At 44.6% G+C, this 14,948-nt stretch overlaps 1 protein-coding gene across 3 annotated transcripts in view; it reads left to right on the top strand.

The window, feature by feature from the left end:
- The first annotated feature begins 698 nt into the window (after nucleotides 1-698).
- SLC37A3 (solute carrier family 37 member 3) overlaps nucleotides 699-14,948 on the top strand; it is a 56,038-nt gene continuing 41,788 nt past the window's right edge. For all 3 annotated transcript variants that reach the window (XM_043872179.1, XM_043872178.1, XM_043872180.1), the window contains exons 1-3: nucleotides 699-831; nucleotides 8,882-9,042; nucleotides 10,396-10,507. In XM_043872179.1, coding sequence (XP_043728114.1) covers nucleotides 8,954-9,042; nucleotides 10,396-10,507 — 201 coding nt within the window. In that variant the 5' untranslated portion in view covers nucleotides 699-831; nucleotides 8,882-8,953. The remainder of the gene's footprint in view (nucleotides 832-8,881; nucleotides 9,043-10,395; nucleotides 10,508-14,948) is intronic.

Genomic DNA, 14,948 nt, shown 5'->3' with positions numbered 1-14,948 from the left:
TACTTGGGCCACCTGACATGAGGAACTGACTCATTGGAAAAAACCCTGATGCCGGGAAACATTGAAGGTGGGAGGAAAAGGGGGACAGAGGATGAGGTGATTGGATGGCATCACCGACACGATGGACATAAGTTTGAGTAAGCTCCGGGAGTTGGTGATGGACAGGAAAACCTGGCCTGCTGCAGTCCATAGGGTCGCAAAGCTTCAGACAGGACTGAGCGACTGAACTGACTATCAGGATCTTAACATTTTCATTTATTGTTTCAATGTACAACAGTGAATGATACCAACGGACTAGTAGCCCTGTTTTTATCAGCAACTGCATTTATTAAAAAAAAAAAATCTAAATCTTACGCTCTCATGGCAGGTCAGTAGCACACAGTGTGAGTCTCTCAAAACAAAAGACAGAAGAAAGTTTTTTGAAAAAAGATGATCTATACATCATTTCTTCGCAGATTGTAACTTCTGTCTCCGTCGCTGCCTCTTTTTCTAAGAGTCCTGGCCGATGACCGTCCGTCCGCCCCCGACTTCTCCCTCAGACCCGCCCGGTTCACCCAGGACTTGCAAGGCGGCCGGAAGTTAACTTTCTCCGCTCCTCTCTCTGTTCCCTCCCCTGCGGCCCGCAGGTAAAGAGGCGCGGTCGGACTACAACTCCCAGCATGCCGCGGGCACCCGCGTGTCACGTGAGCGCCCGGAAACCCTGGCCGCGGCGGCCCGGGTGAGGTGGCGGCGGGAGTGGTGGGGTTGCGGGCGAGGCTGAGCAAGCGTAGCAAGCCGAGCGGCCGGCCAGGAACGTGACGACTATTGCGGGTCTCGGGTGCGCGAGTGGCGGTGCGTAGGGCCCATGCCCAGAAGGGCGGGAACCCGGTGTGGGGCAGGGGTGGGGGCGCCGCAGGCGAGGGTAGGTCCGAGGGGCTTCCAGGCTCCCTGGGAGCCGGGGCGGATAGGCAGATGGTGGCAGCCGGTGGGTGTGGCGCGGCAGGCCAGGCCGGCTGCCGCTCGTTTCCTCCACGCTGGGCCTGGCTTCTCGGCGCCCAGGTGCTCCGGAGCCTGGCGAGGCCGGCGAGGACCGCAGCGGAGCGGGGCGAGGGGATTGGAGGGCCTCCGGGGAGAGCCTGGCCCCCAGCCAGCGCGGCGGCGCTTGTGCAAGTAAAGGGCTCCTCGTCTAGACCAGGTGAAAGGATCGCTCACACGTAGGGCGAGGAGGCTTTTGGAAAGGATGTATGGAGGCCAGAGAAGGAGCAGAGTCTTAGTGGAATAACTGGGTTTTGCTTTTTGGCAACAACCGTGGGTCTCAGCCAGGAATTTGATCTGTTTGCTTTTTCGTCATTAACTCGATATTCTTCTTAGCCGAATGTGGTCTGTTTAGTCTCACTTTTGACGGGATTTTGGGAATGTGCCTGCAGAGCTTTGGTGTTTCTAGAAATTAGGCGATCGCCTGATAATTTACAGAAATGATTATAGGGAGTTAGTAGGGTCAGCAAAGTCTAACTCTTAATGGCCATATGCAGAGGAACAACTAAGCCCATGTGCCACAACTACTGAAGCCCAAGCGCCTAGAGCCTGTGTTCGGCAAAAAGTGAAGCCATTACAAGGAGAAGCCTGTGCACCGAAACTAGAGAGTGGCCCCTGATCACTGCAACTAGAGAGGAGCCCGTCCCCGCTCCCGCACCCCTCCCCCCATCACAGCAGCTAGAGAAAGCCTGCACGCTGCAAGGAAGACCCAGAGCAATCAAAAATAATAATTTATAATAAAGATTAAGAGAAGGCTGTCATCTGGACTTAAGATGGCCCACACACACAGCATGAAAGTTCCAGCTCGAACAGCTTTCTTCAGTGTTTTGATGCCTGAATTATTATTTTTTTCCATTGTTGAATGTTTGCTGTATGGCAGGCACTATGCATAGAACTCTTTTTAAATGATCTCATGTAAATCCTTCAGTGAGGAAATTGAGACTCAAAGTGTGAAGTCGAGGGTCTTGGATTCCAGCTGGAACTTTCATGCTGTTGTGTGGGCCATGTGTGACTTCAGATGACAGTCTTCTCTTAATCTTTTTTTATTACTAATTTATTTATTAGTTTTGATTGTGCTGGGTCTTCCTTGCTGCCTGCAGGCTTTTTCTAGTTGCCCTGATGGGGGGAGGCGGGGCTCCTCTTTAGTTGCAGTGATCAGGGGCCACTCTCTAGTTGCGATGCACAAGCTTCTCCTTGTAATGGCTTCACTTTTTGCCGAACACAGGCTTTAGGTGCTTGGGCTTCAGTAGCTGTGGCACATGGGCTTAGTTACTCCTCTGCATATGGAATCTTCCTGGACTGGGGATCAAACCCATGTCCCCTGCATTGGCAGGTGGATTCTTATCCACTGCTCCACCAGGGAAGTCCTGTTAATCTTTGATTTCAGTCTCTGCATCAGAAAATAACCCCAAAAGGATACTTTGAGAAGCTCAGAATCGGTGTGGTGAATTGTTGCTGACTAGCAGTGTGTATTAGTCATTGTCTCAGGTTCTGATTTGTCTTGTTCATCAGTGATAAGGAAATGTCAGCAGTGACCTTTACCTTGACTGTAAGTCCTTTGTCTCCCGGAGAGGGAAAGATTTCTATCTTGAAAACTACTGTCTTTGGAATATGTTCAGAATAGGTAGGAAGAATGTGGTTTGGGGAATGCTAGAATGAGCTGAGAGAATTTTCTAGAAAAGTGATAAGTATTTTACATCTGTGAGTGAGTGAAAGTCGCTCAGTCGTGTTAGACTCTCTGCGACCCAATAGACTATACAGTCCATGGAATTCTCCAGGCCAGAATACTGGAGTGGGTAGCCTTTCCCTTCTCTAGGGGATTTTCCCAACCCAGGGATTCAACCCAGGTCTCCCGCATTGCAGGCAGATTCTTTACCAGGTGAGCCACAAGGGAAGCCCAAGAACACTGGAGTGGGTAGCCTGTTTCTTCTATTTTTTTCCCTCGTTGCATTCATGCACAATTTTAATTCAATTCTTGGAACACCCAAGTAGGTGAGTCAGTGACAATGTTAACAGTGGATCTTCCCAACCCAGGAATCGAACCGGGGTCTCCTGCATTGTAGGTGGATTCTTGACCAACCACATCTATGGTAAGGAAAAATTTGAGAAAAGAGAAAAATTACAGGAAGGCTTGTGTGTGTGTGTGTGTGTGTGTGTGTGTGTGTGTGCACGCTAGATGTAAAATAGTGAAACCTTGTAGGAGGCTGTTGCACTAGACTTGATGGAAGAGATGGGTGGTTGATTTTGGTAGTGGCGTGGGGATGGATAGAAGAGGATGCATTGGGGATGAACTTTGGAGGTGAAAGGATGGATTTAGCAATGGGTAGGATGCAGAGACTCTCTAGAGTCTATTGGACTGCAAGGAGATCCAACCAGTCCATCCTAAAGGAGATCAGTCCTGGGTGTTCATTGGAAGGACTGACGCGGAAGCTGAAACTCCAGTACTTTGGCCACCTCATGCGAAGAGTTGACTCATTGGAAAAGACCCTGATGCTGGGAGGGATTGGGGGCAGGAGGAGAAGGGGATGACAGAGGATAAGATGGTTGGATGGCATCACTGACTTGATGGACATGAGTTTGAGTGAACTCTGGGAGTTGGTGATGGACAGGGAGGCCTGGCGTGCTGAGATTCATGGGGTCACAAAGAGTCGAATATGACTGAGCGACTGAACTGAGGATGCGGAAGCTGAGAGGTAGGAAGAAATGAGGGTTATGTGCTAGTTGCCTTGGTGGTACCATCTTCTGAGGACAGTGCTGGTGAGGGACAGGTTTAGAGGGAGACAGTGAAGAATTGTGTTGTAGCTCCAAGGATGGCCAAGTGGTCAGTTGGCTGTCATGTTGGAGCCCTGGAGGGTCTGGGTTAGAGCTGGTGCTTTGGGAGTCGTTGGCAGAAAGCCGTGGTACCAGATGACGGGGAGACAGAGGTTGGAAGTTAAGAGAGAGCCATGTAAATGGTTATCTTAGAGGCTGAGAAAGCAGGTCGTTAGGGAAGCAAAGACTTGCTGGGCAGTGTTGCATGCCCTTTGAGGTTTGTGGTTTTGAATCTAAAAAGCAAAACCAGCCCGCTCATGTGATTTTTCTCTGGCGAAACTCCACCGTTTAGATGCAGAGGAGGAGGCCAGAGGCAAGCCAGGAAAAAAGGCTCATAAGGCAGATAAGCCTAGATTCTAAGTTGGGAAAGAAGAGGAGGAGGACAAGAGGAGGGTCATGGATGAAAACATGGGGACGTGACCGAGTTGGGAGCTTGCTGAGGTAAAATGACTGTTTGAGTGGAGAGTTTGAAGTAAGCAGTTTTCTGGAAGGAAGGAAAGTTGGATGTTTGAAATCCAGTTTGGAAGGTGAAAAGGCAGACATGGCTTAGCTGGTAAAGAATCTGCCTGCACTGTGAGAGACCCAGGTTCGATCCCTGGGTTAGGAAGATCCTCTGGAAGGAAATGGCAACCCACTCCAGTATTCTTGCCTGGAGAATACTGGATGCACTTAGCGCTGACTGGTTGAAGCCCTTACTGTTGACTGGAAACTGGCTGGGTTTTGACCACAGAGTGGGTTTTTCTTGTGCAATAGAAGAGAAGATTGGTGGGGAAGAGGCCAAGGGACTGTGGGGTTATCCCCTTGGGTGTTGACAAGAGACAGAACAGGGGGACAGTGGGAGAGCAGGGGACAAGAGCTGGGAGGGGCAGTGGGCAGCAAGGCCCAGGAGCTTCAGAGAAGCTGGGGTTTCGCCAGGAGGAAAAGTGGTTGTGAGAAGTAAGATTGCTTCTCCCTGAAAGACCCTGGGGGGAAGTGGTGTTATCTAGGGGCAGGCAGGAGTCCACCAGGGTAAGTAAGAAAGGCAGGAACTTGCAAAACAGGGTCCTGATACACAGAACTTGATTAACCACTTCTGTCCATTTCCAGAGAGCATTTCCTTCCTGCAGTGGGGTGGGGTGGCTGGGCGAGGTTGGGTCTGATGAGATGGAGGTGGCAAGTGGTCACTTTTTCTGCCTTTCCTCTTTGCAGTCTGTTTCCCCCCAAGAAAACTTTAATTCTTATATTTGAGTTGGAATGGATTCTAAATATGTGTGGAAAGTGAAATTTGTGGAACGTCTTATATTCCAAGGCAGTGTTTATAAGGGGGAGATTCCCCTCTGCTTGGACGTGTCACAGGTGAAGCCATCTTTCATTCAGCCTGGATCACATGATACAGAGTATTCCATTCTGGGAATTCCATTCCACCTTGTGTGGAAGATGCTGTGGGGCTCCAGAAAGCTTCCTAACAAATCAAATGAGTTAGTGATCTCGATCGTGCCTTGAGAAGTATTATAGAACAGGGCTTGATGGTTCTTTCTGATGGTAAGGACCTAAGTTCTTTTTTTTTTTTTAGGACCTAACTTCTTATATGTTTAATTTTTTTGAAGATCATTCTTATTCTCCCATGACATTTGTATATTCAGTATTCATGGATTAAGAAAATACTAAATGACCAGTTTCTATTAATTCAGAAACACTTAAAATGAATTTTGGTTTTTATTGATTATAACAGCACTTACACTTGAAAAATGTTAGATTTATTCAATCTATACTAAGAGCCAGAAAGAAAATGGTGTAAAAATAGAATGTGCTTGATGGATTCAGACTTGGTAAAAACTCTGTGCTTCCCAAGGGCCCCAGAGCTCACAGATGATCAGAAATCACTTCTGTGATGTAGGGCATATAAGTACAAGGTATTGTTAATGATTATAATTACCTAGGACCAGGTGTTGTAATAATACTCATTTTAAATGGCTTTCTGCCAACGTCAGGTGAATGTTTAAAACACTTTCCCATTGTAATTATGAAGCATTTTCTCTCCCGTCACTGTAGCTAAGGAAAAAGTGGTTTATTTACAAACTAAATCTGCTGCTAAGTCACTTCAGTTGTGTCCGACCGACTCTGTGCGACCCCATAGACGGCAGCCCACCAGGCTCCCCCGTCCCTGGGATTCTCCAGGCAAGAACACTGGAGTGGGTTGCCATTTCCTTCTCCAGTGCATGAAAGTGAAAAGTGAAAGTGAAGTTGCTCAGTCGTGTCCAGCTCTTCGCGACCCCATGGACCACAGCCCACCAGGCTCCTCCGTCCATGGGATTTTCCAGGCAAGAGTACTGGAGTGGGGAGGAACTAAATCTAGGTAGTCTCAAATATCTTAGTAGTCGTTTAAAACCATTGGGCTTCCTAGGTGGCTCAGTAAGTAAAGAATCCGCCTGCAGTGCAAGCCTGCTTGCAATGCAGGAGACCTGGGCTTGATCCCTGGGTTGGAAAGATCCCTTGGAGAAGGAAATGGCAACCCACGCCAGGATTCTTTCCAGATGGTAGTCATTTAAAACCATTATTGTTGCTTACAGCCCTGAAATCCTCAACCATTATTGCCGAAGCAACGTAATCGAGGTCTGTTGGAGCATATATTTTTGTAATTATTATCTTACCTGATTAATTATAGAATTTTGTAACCCATGCCCTTTTCTGAAGTATTCAGTCCAGCATTTTGAGTTGTGAATGTGTTCAGTTCAAAGAACTAGGATTTGTAAAGAATGGTTAAAGCTTGGAGTTGTTTCCCTTGGGCGTCACATTTAATTTGGGGGATGGAGGTAAATTTAGCAGTAACACTAGTAGCTCTTGGGTTTGTCACTTCCTGGAATTATAGACAGAAAGTTCATTTACATTTTTGTGAGTGGAAATTTATAATCTTACTCGGCTCATAATTTTGTTAACATTTTTCAAGGAGAATGAGTATATGAAATTAGCTACATATTCCTGTTACGGGATTAACCGTGGGCAAATCAGTGACCGAAATAATTATCTTAATACCTTGCATATGTTGTTTATTGTGGTCTCATAACTCAGAAGAGACAGGCCATTTTACAAGTGACGTATCTGTGAATCAGAGAGACTGACTAGTCCTAAGGCTCACAGCCAGTTGGTGAATCAGCTATCGTGTTTATATAATTTTTGTGTGTGTGTGTTTATATAATTGTAACCACCTCAGCTTTCTACTTTTTATTGCAAAGTTTCAAGAATGGCCTTTCAGCTGGGTATCTTCAACATTTAAGGTTTTCAGTTCACCTGCCAAGCAGTATTATAAATTATAATAAAGAACAGGATTATAAATAGCAGGTACAGGGAACACAGCCTTGGGCAAAGTCCTGTGATAAATTGACTTTGGTGTTGGGAGCTCTTGAGTTTGTCTCCTACCTTGACTGTTTATAATACACGATATTTATGTTTAAAATACAAGATACTTTGTTAATTTTATTTTTTCCTACTGTGCAGATAAATCACAGAACTTTCCCAACCCTGTGGATGTTTTCCACAGTAAGATACACTTTTGTTGTAGAACTTTTAGGGAAGTATATAGAAAACTACCTATATTCCTGCTACCCAGAAAGAGCTATATATTCCTTATATACTTGTAAATATTATGTAAACCTAGAGTTTGGTTCAGAGAAGGCAATGGCACCCCACTCCAGTACTCTTGCCTGGAAAATCCCATGGACGGAGGAGCCTGCTGCAGTCCACGGGGTCGAGAAGAGTCGGACACGACTGAGCGATTTCACTTTCACTTTTATGCTTTGGAGAAGGAAATGGCAACCCACTCCAGTGTTCTTGCCTGGAGAATCCCAGGGATGGGGGAGCCTGGTGGGCTGCCGTCTGTGGGGTCGCAGAGAGTCGGACACGACTGAAGTGACTTAGCAGCAGCAGCAGATTTCGGTTGATTACATTTATATGTCGTATCCTACTTTTTTCACCTGACATTTTCTCATGTTATGAAGAAGTCTTAATTGCCTTCCAGTGCAGGGGATGTAGGTTCGATCCTTGGTTGGGAAACTGAGAACCTACGTGCCTTGGAGCAACTCAGCCTACTGGCCCCAACTAGAGAAAGCTCGGGCGGCTCAATGAAGACCCAGCACAGCCAAGAAAAAAAAAGTCTTAATCATCATGTCAAATGATAAAATATTCAGCCAGATGTAATTCAGTCACTGTAATTTGTTTAATTGTTCCCATCTTATTACATGTTTAGGTTGTTTCTGCAGACTCATAACTGGAGACAGTAAGTTTAGATGCTTACTTTATGCTTAATTATTCTTGGATGTCAGAGCATGGATGAGACTTTCTGAGAGGGCAGAGGAGAGGTGAGACAAAGTAGTGGAAAGAGATGGCAGAGGAATGGCCCTGTTTCCCCCGTTGCTTTATGACTGACACAGAGTTTGTTTCTTCACATAAGAAGAGATGACTTTTTGTGAAAACTTCCTTTTGTATAGAGTTGAATGTATCTTGTAGTTCTTTAGGAATAGATCCCTGACGGTTGAATTCTTTTTTTTTTTTTTTTCGGTCAACGGCTCTTGATGAACATGGCCAGATCATCTTCCTGTAAAATGTGTTAATTTTCACTTCTGTCAGCAGTGTATGAGAGTTTAGGATCTTTAGATCTTGAGCTACATTGAACAGTCTTTTTAACTGTGCAAACTTTTTTTTATTACCATAATTGGCATTTCTTATGTTCTAATGAAATTAGAACTTTTGTTTGATAAGTTTAATAGCTGTTTCATTTCTTCTGAGTTGTCTATTCATTTCCTTTGCTCATTTTCGGGTCTGAATTAATGATTTTCCTGTCAGTCTATGTGAGAGTTCATTCTGTTAGGATGTAATCTTTTGTCCAGGATTTCTTTTTAAAAGACTGGCTAATAGCTCTAAAACATAATTATCAATCTGGTTTTCTGGTGTCAACTAATCCATGTGATTCCCCCCCCCCCCCCCCCCCAGGCCTGATTATATAGTGTTAAGTCTAAATAATTCCGTTTTTGGATAATATGCCTATTATGAGTAATGTTAATTATGTGTTTTGTCTTTCCAGAAAGAAGAAATGATGTAAACCATTCACTATCCAGACTTTAAGGTCACAGTGAGAAGGAAGGTCAGGAGGAACATGGCCTGGCCAAATATTTTTCAAAGAGGAACTCTGCTGTCCCGGTTCAGCCATCATCACGTGGTCGTGTTCCTGCTCACCTTCTTCAGGCAAGTGGACCTCCGAAGCTCTGCTCTTGTTGTTGTTCTTGTTTTCCTTTTGAAGGAGCTGTTTGTTGCATGGCAAGATTGGCCTGACTAAAGGTCTGCTGTTCTTTGTGATAGCTCTAGTATTGTGCTTCTCCATTCTCTCCTGCATTTGGCAATGTTTGAAGACATTTTTAGTTGTCACGCTGGGGGAATGGGTGCTGCTTGTATCTAGTAAATAGAGACCAGGGATGCTACTAAACATCTTACAGTGCCTGGGACAACCCCGCATGGTAGAGAACTTGGGGACACCAAAATGTCAATACGGCTTCCCTGGTGGCTCAGACGGTGAAGAATCTGTGTGCGATGCAGGAGCTGCAGGTTTGATCCCTGGGTTGGGAAGATCCCCTGGAGAAGGGAATGGCTACCCACTCCAGTATTCTTTCCTGGAGAATCCCATGGACAGAGGAGCCTGGCAGGCTACAGTCCATGGGGTCGCAAAGAGTCGGACATAACTGAGCAACTAACACAAAATGTCAGTATTGCTGTGATTAAAAAACCTTGATCTGATATAAAGTCCTTTAATTGTTAAAACCAGGAGCTTGAAAGCAAAGGATGTGCATTTCCAGGGAGTGCTCTGTGCCTCATTGAGCAGTAGAGATGGTAGGAGACCTCTGTGAGGAATTTTGGTTACTCTTATGAGAGCTGCCCAATCAGCATGACCGAAGAATAGACTGTCTGACTCAAGGGCCCTTGGTCGCTCTTGATAGTGGTCTGTTGATGATGTCAGCGAGACTTTTTGGTGTTAGGGGCACAGTATTCACAAATTCTGTGACTCAGTATTTTGACTATTTCTTCTGAGTAGATTTTATTTATTATTAATGTTTATTGAAGGCACCACAAATAATTTTTTTTTCAAGGCAGAAACTAGGAAAATGTTTTTCTAATTATATAAGAGTTAGTAGGTAATTTTAGATATTTGCTTTACAGGAAATCCACTTGTGAGGGGTTGAGGAAAAGACAGGCCTCAAGGAAAAAGCTACTGAATGGCTAGTGTAGGGAGTGGCCAGAGGTTGCTAAAGACTTGACCTTACAGAACTGCAACCATGATTTTAAGGGTTGGGATCTGTCACATCTCCATCTTCTAGGTCCAGGGACCTGTTACAGGTGAACATGGGGGTTTAATGGAAAAGACAAGTTAATTGCTTCTTTGCTTAGTGGAGGCTGTTTCAATGGATAGTTCTTATAAAGCAGTACTCTTTCTTTTTTAAAAGAGAAGAATTCTAAAATTGGGTCAAACATGGCACTACACCTGTGATTTTATCGGATGTGTTTTCTTTTTTATGCATTCAGCTATATTTCCTCTTTCTTTTGTAGTTACTCGTTGCTCCATGCGTCAAGAAAAACATTTAGCAATGTCAAAGTCAGTATCTCTAAGCAGTGGACCCCAAGTGCTTTTAACAAGTCAATTGAATTACTGCCTGTGGAGGTAAGCAGAAGAAAGAGCTGGGATGAATTTAAGAAGGGAACCTTGTCCACCCATAAATTAAGTTCTGTTTTATTTCATTCATCCTTTGGATGACTTACTCTTTCCTGTGATATAAAATCCAAACTGTTCTGCCTGCTTTCTTAGCTTGCTCTGATTTAGGTCTGTTTTACCATTTCAACCAACTTATTTCTCACTGTTTTGAAATCACACAATTCTGTTTTTCTTATTGTTTAGTGGCTAAGTCACACCTGACTCTTTGTGACCCCATAGACTGCAGCACACCAGGCTCCTCTGTTCTCCACTGTCTCCTGGAGTTTTTGCTCAAATTCATTTCCATTGAGTTATTGATGCCATCTAACCATCTCATCCTCTGCCACCCCCTTCTTTTGCCTTTGGTCTTTCCCAGCATCAGGGTCTTTTCCATGAGTTGGTTCTTTGCATCAGGTAGCCAGTGTTGGAGCTTCACCCTCAGCGTAAGTCCTTCCAATGAATATTCAGGGTTGATTTCCTTTAGGATTGACTGGATTAATCTCCTTGCTGTCCAGGGGACTCTCAGGAATCTTCTCCAGCACCACAATTCAAAAGCATCAATTCCTTGGTGCTTAGTCTTCTTTATGGTCCAACTCTCACATCTGTTCATGACTACTGGAAAAACCACAGCTTTAACTCTACAGACCTTTGTTGGCAAAGTGATGTCTCTGCTTTTTAATACGCTGCATCAATGGCTGTAGTCACCATCCTAGTGATTTTGGAGCCTAAGAAAATAAAATCTACCACTGTTTACACTTGAAGTGAAGTGAAGTGAAAGTCACTTAGTCATGTCCGACTCTTTTCAACCCATGGACTATACAGTCCATGGAATTCTCCAGGCCAGAATACTGGCGTGGGTAGCCTTTCCCTTCTCCAGGGGATCTTCCTGACCCAGGGATCGAACCCAGGTCTCCTGCATCGCAGGTGGATTCTTTACCAACTGAGCTATGAGGGAAGCCCACTTTTCCCCCTTCTATTTGCCATAAAATGATGGGACTAGATGCTAGGATATTAGTTTTTTGAATGTTGAATTTTAAGCCAGCTTTTCACTCTCTTTCACCCGCATCAAGCAGCTCTTTAGTTCCTCTTCACTTTCTGCCATTAGAGTGGTATCATCTGTTTATCTGAGGTTGTTGATATTTTTCCCGGCAATTTTGATTCCAGCTTGTGATTCATCCAACCCAGCATTGCATATGATGTACTCTGCATGTAAGTTAAATAAACAGAGTGACAATATACAGCCTTGACATACCCTTTCCCAATTTTGAACCAGTCCAGTGTTCCATGTCCAGTTCTAACTGTTGCTTCTTGACCTGCACACAGGTTTCTCAGGAGGCAGGTGAGGTGGTTTGGTATTCCTATCTCTTTAAGAATTTTCCAGTTTGTTGTGATCCACACTATCAAAGGCTTTAGCGTAGCCAGTGAAGCAGTAGTAGATGTTTTTCTTGGAATTCCCTTGCTTTCTCCATGATCTAGCTGCTGCTGCTGGTGCTAAGTCGCTTCAGTCGTGTCCAACTCTGTGCGACCCCATAGACGGCAGCCCACCAGGCCCCCCCATCCCTGGGATTCTCCAGGCAAGAACACTGGAGTGGGTTGCCATTTCCTTCTCCAATGCATGAAGGTGAAAAGTGAAAGTGAAGTCGCTCAGTTGTGTCCGACTCTTCGCAACCCCATGGACTGCAGCCTACCAGGCTCCTCCATCCATGGGATTTCCTAGGCAAGAGTACTGGAGTGGGGTGCCACTGCTTTCTCCATGATCTAGCAAATGTTGGCAATTGGATCTGTGGTTCCTCTGCCCTTTCTAAATCAGCTTGTACATCTAGAAGTTCTCAGTTTATGTACTGCTGAAACCTAGCTTGAAGGATTTTTGAGCATAACCTTGTTTATATGTGAAATGAGTGCAATTGTGCAGTAGTTTGAACATTCTTTGACATTATCTTTCTTTGGGATTGGAATTAAAACTGACCTTACCAGTTCTCTGGCCACTGCTGAGCTTTACAAATTTGCTGGCATATTGAGTGCAGCACTTTAACGGCATCATCTTTTAGGATTTGAAATAGCTCAGCTGTAATTCCATCACCTCCACTAGCTTTGTTCGTAGTGATGCTTCCTAAGGCCCACTTGACTTCGCGTTCTAGGAGATCTGGCTCTAGGTGACTGACCGCACAACCATGGTTATCTGGGTCATGAAGACCTTTCTTGTGTAGTTGTTCTGTGTATTCTTGCCACTTCTTAATCTCTTGATTCTGTTAGGTCCTTACTGTTTCTGTCCTTTCTCACACCCATCCTTGCATGAAATGTTCCCTTAGTATCTCCAATTATCTTGAAGAGACCTCTAGTCTTTCCCATTTTATTGTTTTCCTCTATTTCTTTGTGTTGTTCATTGAATAAGGCTTTCTTATCTCTTCTTGCTAGTCTCTCGAACTCTGCATTCAGTTGGGTATATCTTTGCCTTTCTCCCTTGCCTTTCACTTCTCTTCTTTCCTCAGCTATTTGTAAAGCCTCAGACAACCATTTGCCTACTTCCATTTCTTTTTCTTTGGGATGGCTTTGATCACTGCCTCCGGCACAGTATTATGAACCCCTGTCCATAGTTCTTCAGGCACTCTGTCTACCAGGCCTCCTTGAATCTGTCCATCACCTCCACTGTATACTCACTCATGAGATTTGATTTAGGTCATACCTGAATGCATAGTGGTTTTCCTACGTTCTTTGATTTAAGCCTGAATTTTGCAATAGGGAACTCCAGTTCTGAGCCACAGTCAGCTCCAGGTCTTGTTTCTGCTGACCATATAGAACTTTTCCTCCTTAGGCTGCAAAGAACGTAATCAATCTGATTTTGATACTGACCATCTATTTGGTGATGTCTACATGTGGAGTTGTCTCTAAAGTTGTTGTGAAAGGGTATTTGCTGTGATTGTTGTGTTCTCTTGACAAAACTCTGTTAGCCTTTGCCTGCTTCATTTTTGTACTCCAAGGCCAAAGTTACCTGTTACTACGGATGTCTCTTGATTTCCTACTTTTGCATTCTAATCTCCTGTGATGAAAAGGACATCTTTTTTTTATTGTTAATTCTAGAAGGTGTTGTAGGTCTTCATAGAACCCATTAACTCTAGCTTCTTCGGCATCCATGGTTGGGACATAGACTTGGATTACTATGATATGGAATGGTTTGCCTTGGAAAATGAACTGAGATCATTGTCATTTTTGAGGTTGCACCCAAGTATTGCGTTTTGAACTCTTGTATTGACTATGACTTTTGAAAGGCAAGCTTTTAAGACTAGATGGCTAGATTTCTTGACTGGGGCTTGACCAGTGCTGCGTGCATAGTGAGTACGTTTGAGCATTCACTGACGTGTCATTAACCCTAGAGATGAAGTGGCCAAGAGAGGTCATGTGCTCTAACCTCTCAGCCAGCATCAAATCCTTTCTTAACCATCATTGAATGGTGACCACCCAACTTCTGCGTTAGTACTTCAGGGTGAAGAAACTCCTTGTTTTCTCAGGTAGACAATTACATTTTTATTTAACTCTCATTGTTCAGAAGTTCTTTCTTATGCTAAGGGGAGAGTGTTCTCTTTAATTTTGATCTTAGGTTTTTTTCCTGAGCCTTGCGTACTGAGTTGATTCTTGCTGCCTCTCAAATATTTGTGGAAAATCCATCTCCCTAAATTTCTCCTGTTTAGGCAGAACATCTGTACTGCTTCTTCAGGTATAATTTTGTGACGCCAAGCTGTAAATGTGCTATTTCAGATACAGGCTGATCAGTATATAGAATAACAGAATTGATTTAGGCACTACAGTTTTGGTTATACTGCCTTTGTTTTTAAGATAATTGATAGGTGGTCCCCAAGACCACCCTCAGATTTAGTGATTCACTAGAGGGATTCACAGGACTCAGCAAATGACTCAAAACTTGGTTTATTACAGTGGAAGGATACAGAGCAAAGTCAGCAAAGGGAAAACACATAGGGTCAGGTCTAGAGGAAAGTAGGCAAAACCTTCCAGGAGTCCCTCGTGTGTGTGTGTGTGTGTGTGTGTGTGTGTGTGCACGCGCGCGTGCTCACTTAGTCGCTCAGTCGTGTCTGTCTGCATCATAGATGTGCTTAATTCTTCCAGCAACAAGTCCTGACACACCGGTGACGTATTGTATACCAGGGAGTCCCGTTGGAGACTTGGTGGCAGGATTTTTATTGGGGCTGGTCATAACAGCATCCTCTGCCTGGCATGTATGAAAATTCCACATTCCCATGAGGAAAGCAAGTGTTCAGCACAAACTGTATTAGTGGGACAGGCAGTGGAGGCACAGGGAGCCACTCTTGGCAGGGAATGATGGGAACCGTCCCAAGGTTCCAGGGGCCAACCTTGCCAGATAGATCTGTTTAAGGATACGTATCAGGTCTGCTATGTA

The sequence above is a fragment of the Cervus elaphus genome, chromosome 18, assembly GCF_910594005.1.
Source record: "Cervus elaphus chromosome 18, mCerEla1.1, whole genome shotgun sequence".
In the NCBI taxonomy this organism is placed as follows: domain Eukaryota; kingdom Metazoa; phylum Chordata; class Mammalia; order Artiodactyla; family Cervidae; genus Cervus; species Cervus elaphus.
The sequence above is the reverse complement of the archived record's forward strand: the minus strand, read 5'-3'. Positions and strand labels throughout refer to the sequence as shown.